Raw genomic sequence first — 22,900 nt, forward strand, 5'->3', positions numbered from 1 at the left:
CTGTACCCTATTCACGGGTCTGTTAGAATATGCGAAGTGTGTAGAGTATATACTATTCTATCTTCTCCAGGCAACAGGTGAAACGGAGTGGGCACAGTCTCATTTGGACGATATAGTAACCAGGTGTATCAGTGAGGCAGAGCGCAATGTCAGTATGTGGAATAGAGCAGACAACTCCACTATTTGGGAGAATATACCAAAGGACATCATGACTAACCTCTGCCCTACCGAATGTATCCATGGCAACTGCTCAGAAGGTGAGACTTTCTTACAGCCCCGTGGACTAAGCCACCGGCAGCGCGTGGGTACAAACAGGTATGTTTATTTGATGAAATAAAAGACATAACCCTTATACATGTTGTATTTATTACCCACGTTAACACATGACACAAGTGCTCGATATGTCGCATGTTTGTTTCAGATTAGAAAAATAGAGCAGTAATAGAAGCAGTAGTAGTATGATATGTTATGAACGTAATATAGGACTATTTTCGTATCCCTTGTAATCCACTATTTCTCTAATCGCTGCCATGCAGATGGTTGTATGATGTTCTCCCGAGGCAATGAAGTTAACTGACTGTAAAAGTCCAGTTTCCATCCTTACCGAACTAGGCTGGAATTTCTGGGCTCGATCGTAGCGCCACCGTTGGATATTACGAGTTATTTTCCTTCTATGTCCCTCCTATTGACCAATCATATTCCCCCTCTTATAGCACTTGCATTTGCTCCAAACAAAATGGCGGCGCCCAGTGAAAACGATCTGATCGATAATCAAGATCTATATTGTAATAAAGCGGGTCTTACTTCGCGAAGTGCATCAAATCAGGTGAGTATATTGAATAAAAACATGAAAAGATTTGAAAAAATTCTGTTGGAGCTAACCTGACGGTACACATGTTTTGCAAATCTTTCAAACGACCGAAATCTGCACGGCAGTTTACGAACTGGATGTCGATTTCGTTACGCGTTTTTGCTTGGACTCTGCATAGACTCGTTAGTCCAGCCAAAATAAAACTCCATAATTCCAGCCTAGTTCGGCAAGTGTGGAAAGTGGACTTTATAGTCAATTAACTCACTTGCCTCGGGAAGATGTGTATGATGCCCCCCTCCACCAAGACCAACGCACTCACTCTCTACCTATTGTTTCAGGTGCGTGTGTATGCGAGGATGGGTACACGGGGCTGAACTGTTCCCTCAGCAAGGATGTCAAACCAGCCATATTGCCAGTGAATGAAGACGGCGCAGGCTGCAACATTAACCACGTGGACTGTTCACAGATTACTATCATGGGATTAAACTTTGTTGACAGTTACACCCTCAGCTGCTTTTATCAACCCATAAAGGTAAATAGAGCGGACTTGAACCTTTCTGAGAGGGCAGTGGGGCAGCTTTAATATACACAGCCTGTTGGAAAAGGGTTGAAATGGTTCACATTTATTTTATCAAATCTTCCCGAAACCACCACTGTTAGCTTCTCGTTCCGCCTTGATGTATATAATGTGGCGACGGTTTAGATAAAAATCGTTTTCACGCCAGTGTCAAGGTCGCGGCTGCCTGTGTCAAGTGGCGCATACATACCTCGGAATGTTGAAGACTGGCAAAAGGACATTGTACCATGACTTTATAGAATCCTGCATGACTACATTTATTCTAAAGCACTTCTTTCGCAAACGTGCTCTTTGGACAATTTCAGATACGGATATTACTTTAGTAACGTTGCTGAATATGTTGCGGTGCTTACATTAGTTACAGCAAGTGTGGCAATATGTTCCAGGCTGAACACTGGATCAACAGATACATTGAGAGTGCATTGAATAACTCAATTATGTATGCAATTTATAACCAATCTTAACCGAAGTCTGAATTCGCTCTTTCAACTTACTGAAAATACACTACCCTTTTCATTTCCGATGTGGCCAGAGTTCGCGTTTGTTTTGTCATTCTGTCATGATAGAATGGCAATAATTGTACATGTTTCTAACTTTTAACTTAAAAACACTAGTTTCATTCCCTAATTGGAGTTACAGAGGAATCAGTGTCAGCAATAGTTAAATGGCTTTCATTTACAAATAACTCACCTTTTCTCGTGACTTCCCTTACGCAGGTGACATCCCACGTGGTGGTGACTGACCAGTGGATCCCCGCCCCAGCCACGTTCCTCAGCATGTACCAGGTAGTATGTACCCTCCCCAGCCCCCCTCACAGCGCCAGGGTAGCGGTCAGTAACAACGGTCAGCAGCGCAGTGACCAGACCTATCTCCATGTTGTGTATGATGACTGTCATACATGTGACATCAATGAGGAGGGGACTGAAGCTTCATGTAGCAGAAAGGTTTGTTAGCGGACATAAAACGTATAGGCCTCGTTTTATTTTATTGAGATATACCTTCCTATCATTGACAACATGTACCATTTCCAAGTATCGCACCACCAAATTTGACGTGAAATTGGGAGTTCATTTACAATGTAGGGATTCTAATGGTACACTCTGTGTTGACACATCATCTGCCTGTAGAATGGTAGCCACCTTATCTGCCCAACCTTATTGTGCATTTATGCGAGCCACCTTATCTGCCCAACCTTATTGTGCATTTATGCGAGCCGTATGCATACATAATGGGTCTCTAAAGAGAAACTCATGTTTGATAAACAGAAAATTCAGTTTACTGTTAAGTTTGAAGAAAAGTTCTACCCATTCCAAAGTCTGTCTTTGGAACGATTGTAAGTGAAATGCCTGAGCGTACTATCCCAGAAACTCAAAGATGGCAAATCATTGGTATGCACCAAACTGGCATGTCATATCAGACTATTGCCCGTGTTGCTGAGATCAGTACGTTCACGGAAGACCAGTGCCTTGTACGCAAGGGCAAAACGGCTGCCATCTTCAACGTAAACTGTTCTTCGTCATTACTGGCATACCCACAACAGGGTGTCTCTTAGCACCATCAGGCGTCGACTGAATGCAGCAGAAGACCAGAAGACCAATAAGACGTCCACTGCTCTGTCCCCCGCCCCCTAAAAAAAACCCCTAAAAAAACAAAAACAAGAACAAAAAACCCAACAACAACAACCAAACAAAACAAAAAACAAAACAAAACAAACAAACAACAAGAGTCATCCGAAGATGACATATCCCCCCGACGTGGCATTTCGGTAAACTGTGTGTACCTTCAAATGAATTAAGATTGGCAATGAAATCTTTTCGCCTGATGCCAAAACCAGAAATATAATGAAGGTTATTAAATATTGGTTCATGTAGCAAATTAAAAAGATTAAAATCTATAAATAACAAACTGCACTACTAGTGAACATGATTGATAAGTGCATAAAGTTTGGTGAATTTCTGTCGCATGGTTTAGAAGGTATGCTCCGGACGAGGACATTACCCTAAGTTCATCAATTTTCAATTTAAATTGAAAAAAGAAAAAAAAAGAAAAAAATCTGTTAATAGCAAAGGCACCACTACATAACCTGCTTGATAGGTGTAAAAACTTTTGAGAAGCTACGTTGTATGGTTTACGGAGATATGGTCCGGACAAGAGCACTACACTTAAATTTCCTAATTTAATCATATTTCTATGGAAACGACAAAAATATAAAATTCTAAAAATCTCTTAATAGCAAAAGGCACTTCTACTGAGCCTGATTGTTAAGTGTACAAAGTTTTGCGAAGCTAGGTTGTACGGTTTAGAAAATATGCTCTGGGTAAGAGCAGTACCCTCAAATTTCCTAAGTTCATAATATTTCCATGGAAACGACAAAAATAAAAGATTCTAAAAATCTCTAAATAGCAAAAGGCAATTCTCCTGAGCCTGATTGGTAAGTGTACCAAGTTTTGGGAAGCTAGGTTGTACGGTTTAGGAAATATGCTCCGGACAAGAGCGCTACCCTCAAATTTCCTAATTTCATATTTCCATGGAAACGACAAAAATAAAAAATTCTAAAAATCTCTAAATAGCAAAAGGCACTACTACTGAGAATGATTGTAACGTGTACTAAGTTTTGTGAAGCTAGGTTATACGGTTTCGGAAATATGCTCCGGACAAGAGCACTACCCTCAAATTTCTTAATTATACCCCCGTTTACGAAGTAAGTCGGGGGTATATAGCGTTCCGTTCTTCCGTCCTTCCGTCCGTCCATCCGTCCTTCCGTCCGTCCGTCATTCCGTCCGAGCTTTTGTACGGCCAATAACTTTTTAACCATGCACCCTAGCTTCACCAAACGTTCTACACACATTAACCACAATGAGTACTTGTGCCTTTTGCTAGTTTGAAGATTCTGATTTTTTAATTTTTGCCGTTTCCATGGAAACATCAGAAACTTAAACTTTTAGGTTGGGTGTTTTGAACGGCCCATAACTTTTTAACCATGCACCCTGGCTTCACCAAACTTGCTACACACATTTACCACAATGAGTACTTGTGCCTTTTGCTAGTTTGAAGATTCTGAACTTTTTAATTTTTGCCGTTTCCTTGGAAACATTAAGAAACTTAAACTTTTAGGGTGGGTGTTTTGTACGGCCTATATCTTTTTAACTATGCACCCTAGCTTCACTAAACGTTCTACACACATTAACCACAATGAGTACTTGTGCCTTTCGCTAGTTTGAAGATTCTGAATTTTTTAATTTTTGCCGTTTCCATGGAATCAGGGTGAAACATAAATTTTGGGTAGAGTTTTTGTACGATCCATGTATACAATATTATGTATCATAGCTTCAGCAAACTTGCTACATTAACCACTATGATTGTTTTTTATCTTTTATAAGATTCTGAAAGTTTTCTCTTTTGCTGTTTTCATGGAATCATGATGGAATTTAGAAATTTTGATGACTGGTTTTGTATAGCTAATATATTTTCCAAAATTGTTTCCACTCATGTAGATCATCATAAGTATCTGTGCATTGTGTCAGTTTGAATTTATGAATTCTTTACCATATCTGTTAAGGCTAGATGGAAATTATTAATTTATTGATTTTCTAACATGATATTGTTCCATTTTTTATGTGTTTTTATATCAACAATTTTTGGTCCTTTTGATAATTCTTCTTATGTAACTCCTCAATCAAATTTTTTTCCAAAGGTTTTCATGGTGATCCACTTCCTCGTAGTGAACACTGGTAACATGGGAGATTGGGGGTGGGGGTGGGGGGTAAATTGTCACTGGAACTCAATCTTAGTTTTTAAAACATTGAAGTTAAAATCAGTTAGAAATATGTAATATTTCATTAATTAACACACTATTTACTATTTGTTCTTGACCAGCGGGGATAGCGGGGGTATGTATGTGAGCTATCATATTTCCATGGAAACGACAAAAATATAAAATTCTAAAAATCTCTAAATTGCAAAAGGCACTACTACCGAGCCTGATTGGTAAGTGTACCAAGTTTTGTGAAGCTAGGTTGTACGGTTTAGGAAATATGCTCCGGACAAACAATGATTACAGACGGACGGACGGACAGACGGTCATACTGATGGCTATATTCCCCCGTAATTATATGTGTCAGGCTCGAACACTCTGGATGTTGAGGTCATTCAGAATGATTCGTTGGATTGTATTGTATTGGAAACAGCGGCTCAGTGATGGCATGGGGCATGTTTCCCCTTTGATTGCAAACTTGATCTGGTCACAGTTCAGGGGACATTAAATAGACAAAGGAATCAAGATAACATATTGGTTTTGTTATGTGCCACATTTTGATAACCATGCACTTGCCACACGTCCTGTCTTCATGGACAACAATGCCCGACCCCACCGAGCACGAGCTATGACTGACCATTTCTAGAAAAAACGCCATGGAGACTCTGCCATGGCCGTCTCGAAGCCCAGACCTGAATCCAATCGGGCATCTATTTGGTCCGGTGGGATGTAGGGTAGGGGGCCAGGGACTCTTCTCTAGTACAGAATCTCTAAGAATTGACCCAAATAGTGCGCGATGAGTGGCAACACATCTCCAAGAATTGACCCAAATAGTGCGCGATGAGTGGCAACATATCCCACAGTTGTGGACCAGGCGTCTGATTTTGAGAATGAGGAGACATATTGTGGAGGTAATCCGTGTATGGGGTGGCAACACCAGATATTGATTTACACGGATACAACGTTACTCAGACACGTACGTGTGGATCTGTCCATCTCATTCCTGACAGTTACCATACTTACACGGCCTCTATTTATCCCAATTGCTGTCCTTGTAGTCGCTGCCGAATAAAGTTAATTTGTCCCCTTATTCGTAATCATAACATCTTAGAGAGAGAGAGAGAGAGAGAGAGAGAGAGAGAGAGAGAGAGAGAGAGAGAGAGAGAGAGAGAGGAGGACGTATCGGGGTGGAATTTCATTGACGACACTATTCACCAAAGTACTCCACACTGCATGGATATCTAATCCGCCCCTGATAAACGAATAACAAACTATTGTTGCATCTTCGAAAATGCGAAGAAAGAGAGAGTTGACCAAGGCGTTGCATGTGTCCACACAGGCTGCCACGTGCCTCATCAATGGTGCCTGCTACCGGGAGGGCGACGGGATGCCAGGCGACAAGTGTCAGCTGTGTGACCCACATACCAATGAGGCGAACTGGACAAGAGGCACAGGTTCATGACAATTGTCATATGTGTTGAACTCATGTTACATGGTGTTACATACAGTCTAGGTGTACTGTAATAACAGTACAAGCTACATGGTGTTACATACCGTCTAGGTGTACTGTAATAACAGTACGTGCTACATGATGTTACATACCGTCTAGGTGTACTGTAATAACAGTACATGCTAGATGGTGTTACATACCGTCTAGGTGTACTGTAATAACAGTACGTGCTACATGGTGTTACATACCGTCTAGGTGTACTGTAATAACAGTACATGCTACATGGTGTTACATACCGTCTAGGTGTACTGTAATAACAGTACGTGCTACATGGTGTTACATACCGTCTAGGTGTACTGTAATAACAGTACATGCTACATGGTGTTACATACCGTCTAGGTGTACTGTAATAACAGTGCATGCTACATGGTGTTACATAACGTCTAGGTGTACTGTTGTAACAGTACATGCTAGATGGTGTTACATACTGTGAGGCTGTACTGTAATAACAGTACATGCTAGATGGTGTTACATACCGTCTAGTTGTACTGTAATAACAGTACATGCTACATGGTGTTACATACCGTCTAGGTGTACTGTAATAACAGTACGTGCTACATGGTGTTACATACCGTCTAAGTGTACTGTAATAACAGTACATACTACATAGTGTTACATACCGTCTAGGTGTACTGTTGTAACAGTACATGCTAGATGGTGTTACATACTGTGAGGCTGTACTGTAATAACAGTACATGCTAGATGGTGTTACATACCGTCTAGGTGTACTGTAATAACAGTACATACTACATGGTGTTAGATACCGTCTAGGTGTACTGTAATAACAGTACATGCTAGATGGTGTTACATACCGTCTAGGTGTACTGTAATAACAGTACATATGACATGGTGTTACATACTGTGAGGCTGTACTGAAATAACAGTACATGCTACATGGTGTTACATACAGTCTTGGCGTATCCTAATAACAGTACATATGACATGGTGTTATATACTGTGAGGGTGTATTGTAATAGCATTACATGCTACATGGTGTTACATACGGTCCAGGTGTACTGTAATAACAGTACATGCTACATGGTGTAACATACTGTGAGGCTGTACTGTAATAACATTACATATGACATAGTGTTACATACTGTGAGGCTGTACTGTAATAACAGTACATGCTAGATGGTGTTACATACCGTCTAGGTGTACTGTAATAACAGTACATGCTACATGGTGTTACATACCGTCTAGGTGTACCGTAATAACAGTACATGTTACATACCGTCTAGGTTTACTGGAATAACAGTACATGCTACATGGTGTTACATAGTGTGAGGGTGTACTGTGATAACATTACAGTAGACATGGTGTTACATACTGTGAGGCTGTACTGTAATAACATAACATATGACATGGTGTAACATTCTGTGAGGATGTACTGTAATAACATTACATCCAAATGGTGTTACATACTGTGTACTGTGGTGTGGTGTTGTACTGTAAAAAAGTTCAACGTCACACGTTATGCAGTACCAAGTCTCCATGCTCAACACCCAATTGATTTAGTCTCCTCTGCCTCCAAAAAAAAAGGTTATTTGTGACAAGATCCGATCCGGAATTACCACGAGGTAAAGCCCAGGAACACTGATATAAATATTAATGACGTGATATTTATAAACCTTAGCTCTTGCACATAGCCAGTGGACCAGTATCCTGTAAACCATGGTACGACATACTGACGGAAGGTGGAAGGTGAAATCGTCAGACTAGAATCAGAAAGTACATTTGCACCATTGTCTATTTTAGACCCTATTTGTACGGCCACCAAGCTGTCAGCTTCCGGTCAGACAGGAAATGGACTGAGCACGCCCACCATTGCACTTGCTGTCGTCGTCGCCGTCTGTGCTGTCGTAATCGTCGCTGGAGTTGTCATCATATGTAGGAAAAGGTACGGGGTACAGCAACAACTGAAGTATATTATCCGAAAATATCCACGGATGCCAGCGGTGGGTGGGCAGGATATGCTCACCTTTTCGCGAACACCTGGCACCATCAATATATGTAAGCGATTCATAAACACACGCTTATGATTTTAACGGAATCGTTCAACGAAGTCCGTTCTTAGCAGTGATATATTATGAAAGGTGAAAGGTGTGTGTGTGTGTGTCTGCGTGTACTAGTCCGGACTTATGTTGATTTATAATGCTAGCACACTGAGATACCATTCCGCAGTTTAACATGAATACCCTACTCACAACAGTATACGGACTCCGAGCCGACCAGTCCTTGTTTTAGCCCCTTAATTCCCCATCAACAACAACTACCATCTTTTAACGTCTTTTTGTATGATGCGGCATGCGATATAACCCTGGACCTTCCGCTCTCAAGGTGGACGCTCTACCATTAGGACGCGGAGACGGTCGATGACCTTATATAATAATAATATACAAAGATGTCTATACTGATATGCGAGAACACAGTCGCCGGTTCAAGTCATTATCTATTACATAAATACTCTCTACGTTGGGTGGACATTCCGTGAACGTTGATAGCCCAATCTGAATGAAGCCTGCTTGGCTCCTTAAGCCAATCAGCTGTCAGCTTTCTTAAACGAGTTTAAACCTCTACGATTTGGAAACGTTTATTTGTACTTATGAAAATCCACACCGAACACACATGTTCCTTCGATGGAACCCCCTTTTTCCGGGTGTGCATGACACGGCACTCGGAAACAAGAGCATGTATGAACTGTCCACAACAATATAATAGTTCCGCTATATTTTCTACCCTCTGAATTTGTAGTTTCAGTTGGTTTCGAGATGCTGAGATGATCTTTGAATTATTTGATCACTCGTACGGAAAAGTTAGAATCCTCGACACTGATTGGTAGATTAGAAGTTCTTCAGATCTACGTGCAGAGAGGTATCGTATCAGAGCAATAGATCTGATTTTGATGAGATTGCCCGCGTGTGATGCAAGTGGGATGATTTCACCGTGCTTTTGTACGTGCACTGTGGTGTTAGGAAAAGCTTATCCCGTGGTTCGCACATATACTTCCTACAGTACCAACACGAGGCTTTACCAATCGCCTAAATATTCATCTCCAACGTACATTGACCTATTATTATTGTTGTTGTTGTTGTTGTTGTTGTTATTATTATTATTATTGTTATTATTAGTGTTTGTTTCTTTGACAAATGTAAGTCACTACCAACTTTCTTTCTTTAACAAGCTTTCGTATGTACGTTCAATGAATAGAGAAACACTGAATGTAGGAGATACAATTGCGTATCTCTACATGTTTTCTCGCGTTTTATCATATAACGGGTAGGTTTCTCGGCAGAATAAAGCCAACGGATAAAAACGATATCTGTTGGGGTCATATGCGGATAGAGATGCAAATATCAAAAGTCAAGTAGGGACTACTTTCTGTGATTATAAACAAACGTGGCGTCGCACTTGTCATTCGGCGATCAAGTCAGAATTAACCATCGGAAATCTGGAGAAACAACTGGTATAATTGCTATCATTATCAGAGGAATAGTCTCATAAAGTGAAAGTTAATGTCTAACTGTGACGTATCTAAGGCACTGTACACGTTTTGACAACTTTGGAGATATAAATTGCGAAAAGGTTTTGCGAGGGCACTAGCCAAGCGGGATCAGTTTCCATATATGTGCTTGTAGACCTCTGCTGCTTGGAACCTTTTCGACAAATGAGAACTTTTGGATTTGGCCGAAATATGTTCGAATTGTTACCTTGTTTCGTTTTGTTGCTGTGTGTACATCTGACTGCACTTCGTAAAGTTATGACAGGACAGGCCGAGTATCAACAACGTTTGACTGTGGCCGTGACGTCTCATAGACTAGTGTTAGAGTAGCTTCCCTTAAAAAAAGGGCAGTTACTCTATCGGACAGATCAATGGATTGCCGCGTAAGGCAAGTAAAACCATTTGTGTAGGTAGTTGTTGTTTTGCATATATGTAGATGCGCCACTGTATAGTGAGAATGAGAGAGAGAGAGAGAGAGAGAGAAAGAGAGAGAGAGAGAGTGTGTGTGTGTGTGTGTGTGTGTGTGTGTGTGTTGAACAAGGCGTCGTTGCATGTGTCCACACAGGCTGCAACGTGTGTGTGTGTGTGTGTGTGTGAGAGAGAGAGAGAGAGAGAGAGAGAGAGAGAGAGAGAGAGAGAGAGAGAGCGTGTGCGTGTGTGTGTGAAAGAGGAATTTCATTGACGACACTATTCACCAGAGTACTCCACACTGCATGTATATCTAATCCGCCCCTGCTAAACGAATAACAAACTATTGTTGCATCTTCTAAAATGCGAATACACTCTCCGGTATCTCGCTTGCAGTCCTTTTCAATTTCAGTAATGAGCTCTTTGAATAGCTGATGACAATATGAGTCTGGACGATGTTGAATTTGAGTGTTATTTGCAGTTATGATCCACTGCGTGATTTAAACACGTTAATCGCTTTAGTAATTGAATTAGTAATCAAAATGAATAAGAGAGGCTATCTCTTACGCTTACTTAATAATATAATTATTTCGTGTCATTTATGCGTCAGAAAATGAATTTTCATTTGTACATCCGTATCGTGAGGGAAATGAAACGACCACGCTCATAAAAGATATCCATTCTATATATGTTATAATGTAACACTAATATAGCCCTTTCATGCCGCACTCAGGCAAGATAACATTGAATAGCTCGCCATAATGGATGTGTCTACAATATACCCAATTCCTTCAAGTTTTATGTCGTAATAATTATACATGGAAAGATAACACATCAATAGAAATCAATAGAAATTAACTCACACAGAGAAATCATCAGTATTTAATGGACGTCTAAAAAATAGAACCCATTTGGGTGTAGTTTTATAGTGACAAGGTATGCAGCTTTTTCTCCAGCCAATATTTCGTTTACCGATCAACCCATTAAAGACAATTTATTTCTGTACTCACCTCCCTAGTTTTAGACAAGGCGGTACTCCTGTGACGGCATTAACAAGATATGTCACTGTTGCATGACGGGTATTAGATCATACATTGGTCCTTAAATCTGTATAAACGATAGGAGTTAGAAATTAATCTAAGGGATATGTAATTAACACGACATTTATCAATAGTTCGCGAAGATTTAATTGCAATTGCGTCCTTTTTGGTTACATTTTATTGCTGTCATATCTCAGGTATGTCCATGTATTGCAATTAATGATGTCTCCAGCTATACGCGGCCACTGTGGACCGCCCATTATAAAAAACCCTTCAACTCTCTCTCATAATTCCAAATTCACCCTTCTTTTATCTCAAAGATATTGTCTCCGCTTTCGTATATACTACTTTCTCGGGCTAACGGAAGATTTAATTGAGCAATAAAGTATTGGCCGGGATCAAATGTCAAAGAAATAATTACTTCAAAGAAAGCTGGGATTTATCGCAATTATCCACGCACCGCGTTTCTTGGGAGATCAAAAAAGACTTGTTCCGAGCCGCGAGGCTTTTCGTATGGATTGCCCATACCTGAATCAATTTTACCTGGCTCAATTAGCGAGGCTTTTCAGTTTTTATCTTCCAGTTTTGAAGTTTCGGGGATCAGTTACAGGAAAGTAAACTGTGTAGTTATAATTAAAGGGCTTGCGCCTAGTTTCGATTTGCGGTACGAGCCCCGACTTTGAGAAGACGTGGGTAGTTCCGTGTGAGTGTCAATATTCCAGAGTAGTGAGCCAGTAAGCAGATGGAGACAGCATTACCGGCCCTAATGATCTCTTGATGCACACTGTTTAGTTAGACTTGGATGTTTATTGACTTTGTTTGAAAAATGTTGCGATCACTTTTATGTAACAATACCAAATTAATCAGGAATAATCGAGACATTTGTATCACAATATTTAAATATCCTATTTCAGAATTACTTCAGTGTGTTACGAAATCGCTGAGGTAATGATACACAGAGATTATTAACTGAGTGGTCTTCCGCATCATAACTATCATGTATAAGGAACACAAAGAGCGACGTTTGGTTAATTTAATCCATATTTTGCATTTCTAATATATCGTATTTAAGATACGGAAACACGCAAGTGTGATGATCCCAGTTTATCGTATAACGCTATTCTTACAGCATTTGTAAGACATTTCACTCAGTGAAATAAGTTTAGAAAATGCGAAACCTGTATTAGAGTGACCCGCCGAGTTGTTCAAATAGTGCCTAATGATTTGTAGCTGTGGTTGTTTACATAACACATTCACAATGCTCTCAAAGTATCAGCATCGATGTACGGAAATGAATAAAACTTTAAGTACTTTTCGATGGTTGACCTGACATGTATAGGATCGTTATCCCAAGTTCGTTATCGGATTGGTTCGCATCAATAACACTATCCATTATATTATGATGGACTAACATTTCTTTGTTTCCAACTGCATTATGTTTTCTTTTGTCGACTGTCCCATTGAGTAGTATGAATAGGCTCTTTACTGTGCGGTAGAAAACCATTCAACTGTCGGTACATTCGGATGGGTTGTTAGCTCATAGGAATAGTCATAGTTTTTTTTCTAGTTTGTTTAGTTTAGAGAAATACGCTGGTTAATAACAAGCAGCTGTTACAGAAAATCAACGATTCTATCTCATCATGTTGACAGACAGTAGATTTGAATTTTAAGAGAACGACCCTTCATATAGAGGCAGATATGTAGGTAGCTTCTATCTAATGGGGATTCTATGGCGCTTCTAGTCATCCAGCACGAATAAGCGACAAAACCATTTCCATGATCAAAAAGCATGTGTTTGTGAGTCACTGTCAATACAAGGTGTCCACGGAAAGGTGTATACCCAAGACTCTGATGCTATTAGAAGCTATTTAAGGACATCTTTCGAGGATGGCTACTGGGGCAGCCAGACCTGTGTATTTACAAGGACGTGAACACCGCTCTGAATTCTGTGGCGTTTTCCACAACAATCCTCAAGGGATTAAATAGCTATAAAATAAACAGACGATTGCTGGGATTCAGTAAACATTATGGCAGCTTACAGAACATATAACTGCATGTGTAGACATGTTAAAAATAAGATACACCAACCCCGGCCCCACGCTTATATGTCCTGATTTCTTGAGAATTGTTGTGGAAAAATATTTCTTCATTTTTATAAGGCCGGTTAACGACGCAGGCGATCTTAACATTTCATAACATGATCATGTGCAATGCTTCTAATGTCAGGTATCGTATTGATGTAACGTAATGATGGATTTGATTCCACAAGCAAGGAGAACATATGGACCTCCAGCAGTCAGTAAGTCGGCCAGGTAGTGAAATGCTTCAGGTTTTGTGTTAGCTCATTTGGCCTCAGCTATATTAGCATACCCTGGCCTGCCACCTTGTACCTGGGTTGTATTTTGTTCGTATTGTTTTACTCAGTGATTAATCATCAACTGTGTGATAGGCCGTCATGTGAACCGAGTCATGATTAGTTTTCCAGTAAACCCATTACATTAAATAGCCGGGATTCCAAATGGATTTTCTCCATGTTCATGTCGTTAAAATTCTTTGTGGAAATATGTCCATTCTAGGTGATATTCACAGGCAACAAGAATTTATATAAATAATGCACAGAAAAGTGAAGCATGTAAAATAATTAATAACTTAAATAACATATTATACATACATATATATATATATATATCCAACAAGGCGTTAATCGTTCCTTGACATTCTGTTCGAAGTATGAACAGGCTGGCGCACCGCTGGTGATATGGTCAGTAAACATTACTGGTAATTTGCGTTATACACGTGTGTACATGACTTCGTGGAGGTCTGAATGATCATTAGGTTTAAAGCGCTATGAGATAGCTATCACATTATATCTACCCCTACAATTCCCTCTTATCATTTCAAGTTCAGCTTTTGTGTTGGTTTCATAATATGTAGTTTCTAAACGCTCATGTAGAACCCTTTCTTCGCATGTTCACTCTGGGGCACCTACATGTGTTGTTCCTGGTTTAGTGCACATGTTAACGTGCTGCAACAGCATCTAACTTGCTACCTATTACTTGCGGAAACTATCGCACGATTGCTAAGTGTATATAAAGGTTAGCAGCGTTCGAGTTTGACGAGTGGGAAAAACTTGGGAACTTGGGAAAAAGCGAACATGGGTTCTCAACTCCGTCTCTTGACTTATTCTATTGCCTCAGCGCCCGTAGAGCAAGTGGCACAAGGAATGGCAACTTAATCAATGGAGTAACTGTGTTACAATTTAACTAATAAACTACTTTGTACAGGTGCATATAAATGTATCCCAGGATCTGACACACTGCACGGCCCTTGTGTCCAGCTTGATCATGGGTGTTGTTGATCTGGGTATAGCCAGCATTGCTATTACCCTACAAATCACTCTAAGTAATGGTTATGCAGACTGATCGTCAATGTCGATGGCGGTGCCTGATTTAGCAAACCCAGGACTATTAAGATACGGAGACAGACCATATTAATTATCTGTACTGCGGACTTCTTTGATGATAAATTGCAGCAATTCTTACTTCAAATTTGATATGACATGTCTCGATTTGGACAAAGTTGGTTTCTATTGATTTTTGGTTGACGCATTAATAGCAAATGACAAATTGTACATGATTGGCAGGAAAAAAGAGCAAAAAAAGTGCCATCACTACACATATGAGTGCGTTTCGGAGCTTAAAGCAGTACCTAATTGATTTCCTTCAGCAAGTCTCCGGTTATTAAATGACAGATGTAATAAGTTCTGAAGTGGAAATATTGATAAATGTTCAAGCAGTTCTTCAAAGGGTGTTTCATTCTGGTGAAGACACGGTGTTTTAAGCTCGCTTCCTGATTGTCTTTCCTCAACAAAGACGACCATCGTTAATACCAGGACCAGTCAAAAGCTATCAACGTTTCGATAGCCACCGTGCAACCACTCCAGTTCTGACGCATGCGACGTTTCGCATTATGAAGAAATCCTGTTTCAATCGCGGTGTTATTCATGAGGGTAGGTTTTCAAAGATGATGTAGGCGTACAGGCACTCTGTTTATACGGACGTCAAAGTGATGCTGCTGTGGGATGTGTTAAAGAAGAGAGCTACTTCTTACAGAATAGGGTCACTTAAACGTTAGGCAGAGTGCGTTTAATACCAACATAAGCCCCCTGATAACGTCACCCCCGGTAGTGCTGATAGAAAAATAATTTTGTTTCGTGTGTGTATGTTTATCTGAAATATATGTTTATCGGATGATTATCTGAAAACCAAGAAGACACTGCAGGTTAACGGGAGTTTATCAATTAGAATAGAAACATTTACAAAATGCCACAATGCACGTACAGTACAATAAATGCAAAATCCACAGGTTAATTAGGAGATAAACATACTGTGCTAGGTACATGTATATTTAATCGCGTAAAAGAGAATTTTGTACCGAACTCGCTGCTCTCCATTGAATAGTATGCTTATCTCCGTTCTTCCATGACAAATTCAAACCCAAAATCTACAAGCCTTGATGATGACCCTAGGTCTGGACGTGTCTCAATTTCCATCAATGAAGATTCAATCAAGGAGACAGAAAAACGTATACTGAGGAACTTGATAGAACTTGAGGAGGACACAGGTCTAAGCCATAGATATATTGAAACATGAACATTTACAGATGAATAAGATATTTGCTCGTTGGGTGCCAAAGTTTCTTAATTCTGATTTTAATAAAAAAAAGAACTGACATTGCCAGAGAAAATTTAGAGATAATTGAGGATAATTTCGTCAAATTCAAAAAGAGATTAGTAACGGGTGATGAAACATGGGTCTACCACTATGATCCCGAGTCAATCCATGGAATGGCACCATTCTGCTTCTCCAGCACCAAAGAAATTTAAGTCTCCATGATCAGTGAAGAAAGTTATGGCCACTGTATTCTGGGATGCAAAGGATGTGATCCTTGTTGATTACTTAGAAAGTCAAAAGACGATACCCGGTGCCTAATAAGCTGATTTGCTTCACCAAATGAGACATTTTATCCAAGAAAAACGGCGAGAAAATCTGCTGGATTTCTACTACTTCATGACAATGGCTCTCCTCACACCCATTGACTTGAAAAGACTGCTGTGCGACAATGTGGGTTCGAAGCCCTTCCTCACCCTCCATACTCGCCGGAACTGGCACAAAGTGATTTCCACCTGTGGAACTGAAACGAACACCTTCACGGAAAGCGCTATGACGACAACGATGACCTCAAAGCTGAGGAATGGGTTTTTCAGGACGGCTTCAGAAAACTCCTTCCCGACTGGAATTGAAAAGCATCACTATCAATATGAATTTGTGTTTTTAAAAAACAGAGAGATTATGTTGAAAAATATAATTAAAAACACTTTTACAAATGTTCGTTTTGTTTGTTGGACTTAGAACGTTTTGACCAGCCCTCGTATACCTACGTCTTAGACGTAGACGGCAGTAGAGTGACCAACATTTGAAAGGATTATACACTAGTTCAACAATGTAAAACAGTTGGAAGCTGCGATAACTTCCCGAAGGAGTTCAAAGAACTCAAAGAATGTTATGAAACTAATGTTTTCCTGATATTTCTGCTGCCTTGTTGGACTTTAGTTCTGACTTAAACACCCCATTCTCGGACGATGAACTTAAAGATGCCATGGTGAAAACAAACAATTTCTCTCCTGGACCTATGTTATAAGGTGTTTAAGCATATGTCCGATTCTGGTCTTTTGGTTATCCGAGATGTACAAAATATTTGTTGGAGTTCCATGACTATTCCTGAAGCCTGGACACATGCAATCATTGACCGAGTACCAATACCAAGGAAGGATCCAACTATACCTGCTTCATATAGACTAATTTCATTAACTTCCAATCTACACAAAAGTATGGCAAGAATTGTCACAAAACCTAATTGAATTATTTTCTCGAGAAGGATAGGTATAATGTTTTCGAAAACTCTGAACGGAGAAACTGAGTATTCATGATGTTTATTTTACAGAATTTCTAATATAGAGAACTCACAGTTGTCCAATTCCCTGAAATCCGTAAAACATCTTGACGGAATGCGGATAAACATAGGCCTTTCTCACCGGAAAGCATGGTACTCGCTCCATACCCCAAGGGAGCTAAAAACAATACTCACCACTAATGAGAAGAAACAATAAAGCGCTATTAAAATATCTTATTACCATATCTGACTGACTACCGTTACACTCCCCCCGAAATTAGAATTAACCTAATTTACATTAAACAATGAGAAATGCTGATGTGGTATACATATAAACACAATGGTTTGGCTAACAATACAGTATTGCAAGTGCAGATAGGCAAGTGTCATACCCTGACAATAAACAAAGGTTAATGCTTTTTGTCAAAACACATAATCATACAAAATAATAAACATGAAATTACACATCAATGTGACAAAGTTTATAGTTCGGATCGGATTCGGAATCATCACTCACAAAGTTTATAGTTCGGATCGGATTCGGAATCATCACTCACAAAGTTCAATAGTTCGGATCGGATTCGGAATCATCACTCACAAAGTTCAATGAACCCGAAAATGAATTTAGCACAGTTCGGAACATGAATTTACACACATTTGAACACAGTTAGTTCTCTTTTTCTAAGAGAAGCACAAGTTTGTGAACTGGTCTCACAAAGTTTGATTCACCACAGTCTACTTTCACAGTTCTGACTAGACCATCTTCACTAAGGTACACTTCTGAGATGCGTCCAAGTTTCCAATGATTCCTTCGAATATTGTCGTCCTTGATTATCACGATGTCGTTTACAGAAAGATTTCTACATGGGGCAGTCCACTTCTGCCGCAACTGAGGACTTTGCAGATACTCTTTCCTCCAACGACTCCAGAATTCATTAGCAATGTATTGAACTCTGCGCCATCGCTTCCTGGAATACATGTCCTCCTTAATGAATGTTCCAGGTGGCGGAAGGATTACCTTAGACTTCATGGTAAGAAGGTTATTTGGTGTCAGAGGTTCTGGAGAGGACGGATCACACAGAGTGTCAACAGTCAAGGGTCTGCTGTTTACAATGGCAGCAGTTTCACACATCACAGTACGGAGGGATTCATCATCCAACTGTGATCCAAAGTCATGAAGTAAAGCAGATATGACGTTTCTTGCAGTTCTAATCTGCCTCTCCCAGACACCACCCATATGGCTTGCACATGGTGGGTTAAACTTGAACTCAAAGAAATCACAGTCTCTCTGCAATAGGAATTGTCTCAATTTTCTTTGATCAAGATTTGTTAGAACACCATACAGTTCGTTCTTTGCCCCTACAAAGTTAGTACCTTGATCGCATCGTAGTTGACGGATCGGACCACGCACTGACATAAAGCGTCTTAGGGCGTTGATAAATGAGTCTGTACTCATTGACACAACAGTCTCTATGTGTATTGCTCGGCAACACAGGCATGTGAACAGAACACCGAATCGCTTTAACTCCTTTCTCCCTTCCTTTATATAAAAGGGTCCGAAACAGTCTACTGCACAGAATGAAAATGGAGGAGCTTCTTCTGTCCTATCATTTTGGAAGATTTGACATCTTCTGGACTTGAGCCTTGCTCCTGAGTTTCCTACACGAAACACATTTCAAAATGTAGTAGGACACACCTGAGCTACAACCTATGATCCAGTATCCACTTGATCTGATCTGATTGAGTGTTAGACCTTTTCCCTGATGATGAACTTGTTCATGGCAATGGCGGATAACAAGTGTTGTTATGTGGTGCTTCTTTGGCAAGATAACAGGGTGCTTAAGGTTTTCACTAATCTGAGCACGTTTTAACCGTCCTCCAGCACGTAAGATCCCATTGCTGTCCAGGAATGGATCCAGACGATACAAGGCACTGACTGATTTCAGAAATGTGTTTTGCGTACAGTTGCCTTCTCGTTCTTGAATGTTCCTGTTTGATTCAAGGACTGAAGCACTTTCAGTTCTTCGCCGAATGCTTCTTCCTGAACCAACTTTAAGATTACAATCTCTGCTTGTTCAATATCTTTGACTTGCACTGAACCAGCTACTGATTCACAATCTCTTTGTTTACTTTTCCGAAGCTTTCGTTTCAGATTCAGACAGTGAGCAACAGCACGCTTGGCACGGAACCAGTCGGAGAAATATTCCAAGCGCTGAAGTATTGAGTACGGAGGGCTGTTCTCATCTGTCTCACAGGCAAGTACCACAGATTTCTTTCCTTTCATTTCAGGGTCATCAGCTGCCACGAAGTATTCGGAAGTAGAGTTTGGTGATGGAATCTCCTTTTCCCAAAGGAAGTCTGGGCCACTTAACCACTTGGATGTCAACAGTTTGTTGACGGTTAACCCTTTGGATGCACAATCAGCAGGGTTGTCAGATGAACTTACATGATGCCACTGTTTAGGTGACGTTTTGTCTCTGATCTGTCGGATACGATTGGCTACGTACACATGAAATCTGCGAGAGTCATTTGAGATGTAGCCCAACACTATTCGACTGTCAGTCCAGTAGAAGTTTTGCACTTCGCCGAGATCTAATTCATGAGTGAGGAATTGTCCAACTTTGACTGATGTAAGTGCAGCGGTTAGTTCCAATCTCGGAATTGTGACGGATTTGATTGGCGCAACCCGTGCCTTACCCATTATCAGAGAACAATGTACCTGTTCATGTTCATTCATTAATCGGAGGTAGGAGCACTGTCCATAACCGGTCATACTTGCGTCAGAGAAGTGATGCAATTCTGTTGCAACAACATTCCCAAAGTCATGTGGTTTCACACATCTTGGAATTCTCAAATCATGAAGTGATTTCAAGTCTGTTTTCCAAGCATTCCATGCCTTGAGGATACCATCAGATACCGGAGTGTCCCAATCATACTGATCCTTACACAACTCCTGAAGAATCGCTTTACCTCGGAGAATAACTGGGGCTAGTAGTCCAATTGGATCAAAGATGGAACTAACCATTGACAATATTGTGCGTCTTGTGACAACTTTGTCCTGGTGACTGTCAAGTTGTATCTGAAACATGAAACAGTCCGATTCTGCACACCACTGTACTCCTAAAGCTCTTTCTGTTGGCAAGGCGTCACAATCAATCTCAATGTCCTGAACACCACTTACATGATCCTCAGGCGGTATAGCTGACATGACCTCCTTAGAGTTGGAGATGAACTTATGCAAATGAAGGCCTTTCATTGCACATACACTTCTGCTTTCATTAATGAGTGTCACTGCATCACAGGGTGTAGGAACAGAACACAATCCGTCGTCGACATAGAAGTCGTTCTTGATGAACTGTGCTGTGGCTGAACTTATGTCTGTCACATGGTCTGTCACTGTTTGCTTTAGTGCAAAGTTGGCACAGCCTGGGCTTGACACAGCACCGAAAAGATGCACTTTCATTCGGAATTTCGACAACTTGATCCTCAACGTTCCCATTTCTCCACCAAAGGAACCTTAGATAGTCCCTGTGTTCCTTGTTGACAAAGAACTGGTGAAACATTTGTTTCACATCACACATCAACGCAACAGGTTCAAGCCTAAATCTGCAGAGCATGCCTAACAGATTATTGGTTAAGTCGGGTCCTTTCAGGAGACAGTCATTTAAGCACTTGCCATTATATCTGGCACTACAGTCGAAAACCACTCTGATTTTATTTGGCTTCTTAGGGTGATATACCCCATGATGCGGAATATACCATCTGTTACATGCATGTAATTCACCTACAGGAACTTCCTCTGCATGTCCACCTTTAATCATGGCATTTATAAAGGCGGAGTAGTCACTGTGGAACTTTGGATTTCTACGGAAACGTGATTTTAGTCCATCAAGTCTTTGAAATGCCATCCTCTTGTTATCTGGAAGCTCTGGAGTTCCAACCTTGAACGGAAGCGGCATTTCATAATGTCCTTCTGCTACATGAATGCCTTCTTCCATCTGTTTCATGAATATCCTATCATCATGAGAGATGTTGGAAGCATTGTAGTCATTCTCATTAAAGTCTACAGAGAACATGCGGATCACATCATTTGGAACAAACTGCTCCTTCACAGATGTTCTTTGAGATAGATGAACTTCGGACGGCGGACGTAGCTTGAGCGGAATTTCACATGACATCACTCTGTGACTGATGCCAATTGAATTGGAGTTCTCAATTTGTGATTGATCAATGATACCGACAACACCCCATCCCAGGTCGGTACGTTGTCCAAATGGCTGACCTTCCTGAACTGGTGCGATAACCTCACGAGGTATGAGTGCTTGTGGGCAATTATAGCCTATCAATAGACCGATGTCAACATCGTATGTTGGCTTCAATACATCACACAGTTGTCGTAAGTGTGACAATGCTTGCACTTTGTCGGGGGTCGGAATATGGTCCTTATTGGCTGGTATCACATCCCTTGAATATGTTCCAGGGAGAGCAATCCTGAACACATTGTCCATTCCTCGAACTTGAAGACCTCTGACCTTCTCGCTTCTGACATGTGCATTTGCTGAAGTCATTGTAGAGAGCAACAGATTAACTGGTGTACCTGTGACACCGAGTTTGTTGCACAAGTCCTTTAACACAAAAGTCGCATCGGATTGGGTATCCAGCACTGCATATGTCAACAGTTCATTTGACGGATTATCGGAATGAGATACCCACATGGGTAAAATCATGGAGCACTTATCCACAGAATTGCTTCCATTACTGAGATGGCTAATACCTTTCAGCTTTGTCCCCTCAGAAGGTTTAGGGAGATCACCATGTAACATAGTAGCATGAAGACGTGAGCATGTCTTACATGTTAGCCTGTTCTGACAAAACTTTGAAAGATGTCCTGGCTTGAGACATCCAAAGCATACTTGACTGTCTATGAAGAACTGTTTTCTTTCAATCAAAGGTTTAGACAACAATGTCTCACAATCATCAAGCTTGTGTTGACCTTTACAGAAAAGGCAAGTTTCAAATTTCACATTTGATTTCTTGTCTAATTTACCTGTGACAGTGCTTAGAGATGAATCTCTCAGATTTATGTCAAACACTGTACCATGTGGTCGTTTAGCTGTCTGATGCTGTGACGATGCACGAGTGTTCCGGGACTTGTTCTCATGTTTCAATTCCAAGGGAAAAGAAGTGACAGGATCACACATTATTTCTGCTTCCTTAGCAATGAAAGTCACAAATCTTGAGAATTTAGGAAATTCTGATGTCTGTTCCCTATATTCGGCGACTTTACGTCTCCAACAATTGAGGAGCCAATCAGGTAGCTTCTGAATAAGCTTACGATTTTCACGT

At 40.5% G+C, this 22,900-nt stretch overlaps 1 protein-coding gene across 1 annotated transcript in view; it reads left to right on the top strand.

The window, feature by feature from the left end:
- LOC124143244 overlaps window positions 1-22,900 on the top strand; it is an 87,847-nt gene that overhangs the window by 59,745 nt on the left and 5,202 nt on the right. Inside the window, exons 32-36 of the mRNA XM_048393443.1 lie at window positions 71-257; window positions 1,150-1,343; window positions 2,105-2,332; window positions 6,482-6,596; window positions 8,411-8,552. Coding sequence (XP_048249400.1) covers window positions 71-257; window positions 1,150-1,343; window positions 2,105-2,332; window positions 6,482-6,596; window positions 8,411-8,552 — 866 coding nt within the window. The remainder of the gene's footprint in view (window positions 1-70; window positions 258-1,149; window positions 1,344-2,104; window positions 2,333-6,481; window positions 6,597-8,410; window positions 8,553-22,900) is intronic.

Source organism: Haliotis rufescens, unplaced genomic scaffold (genome assembly GCF_023055435.1).
Source record: "Haliotis rufescens isolate VD_foot unplaced genomic scaffold, xgHalRufe1.0.p SCAF_12, whole genome shotgun sequence".
Classification (NCBI taxonomy): Eukaryota; Metazoa; Mollusca; class Gastropoda; order Lepetellida; family Haliotidae; genus Haliotis; species Haliotis rufescens.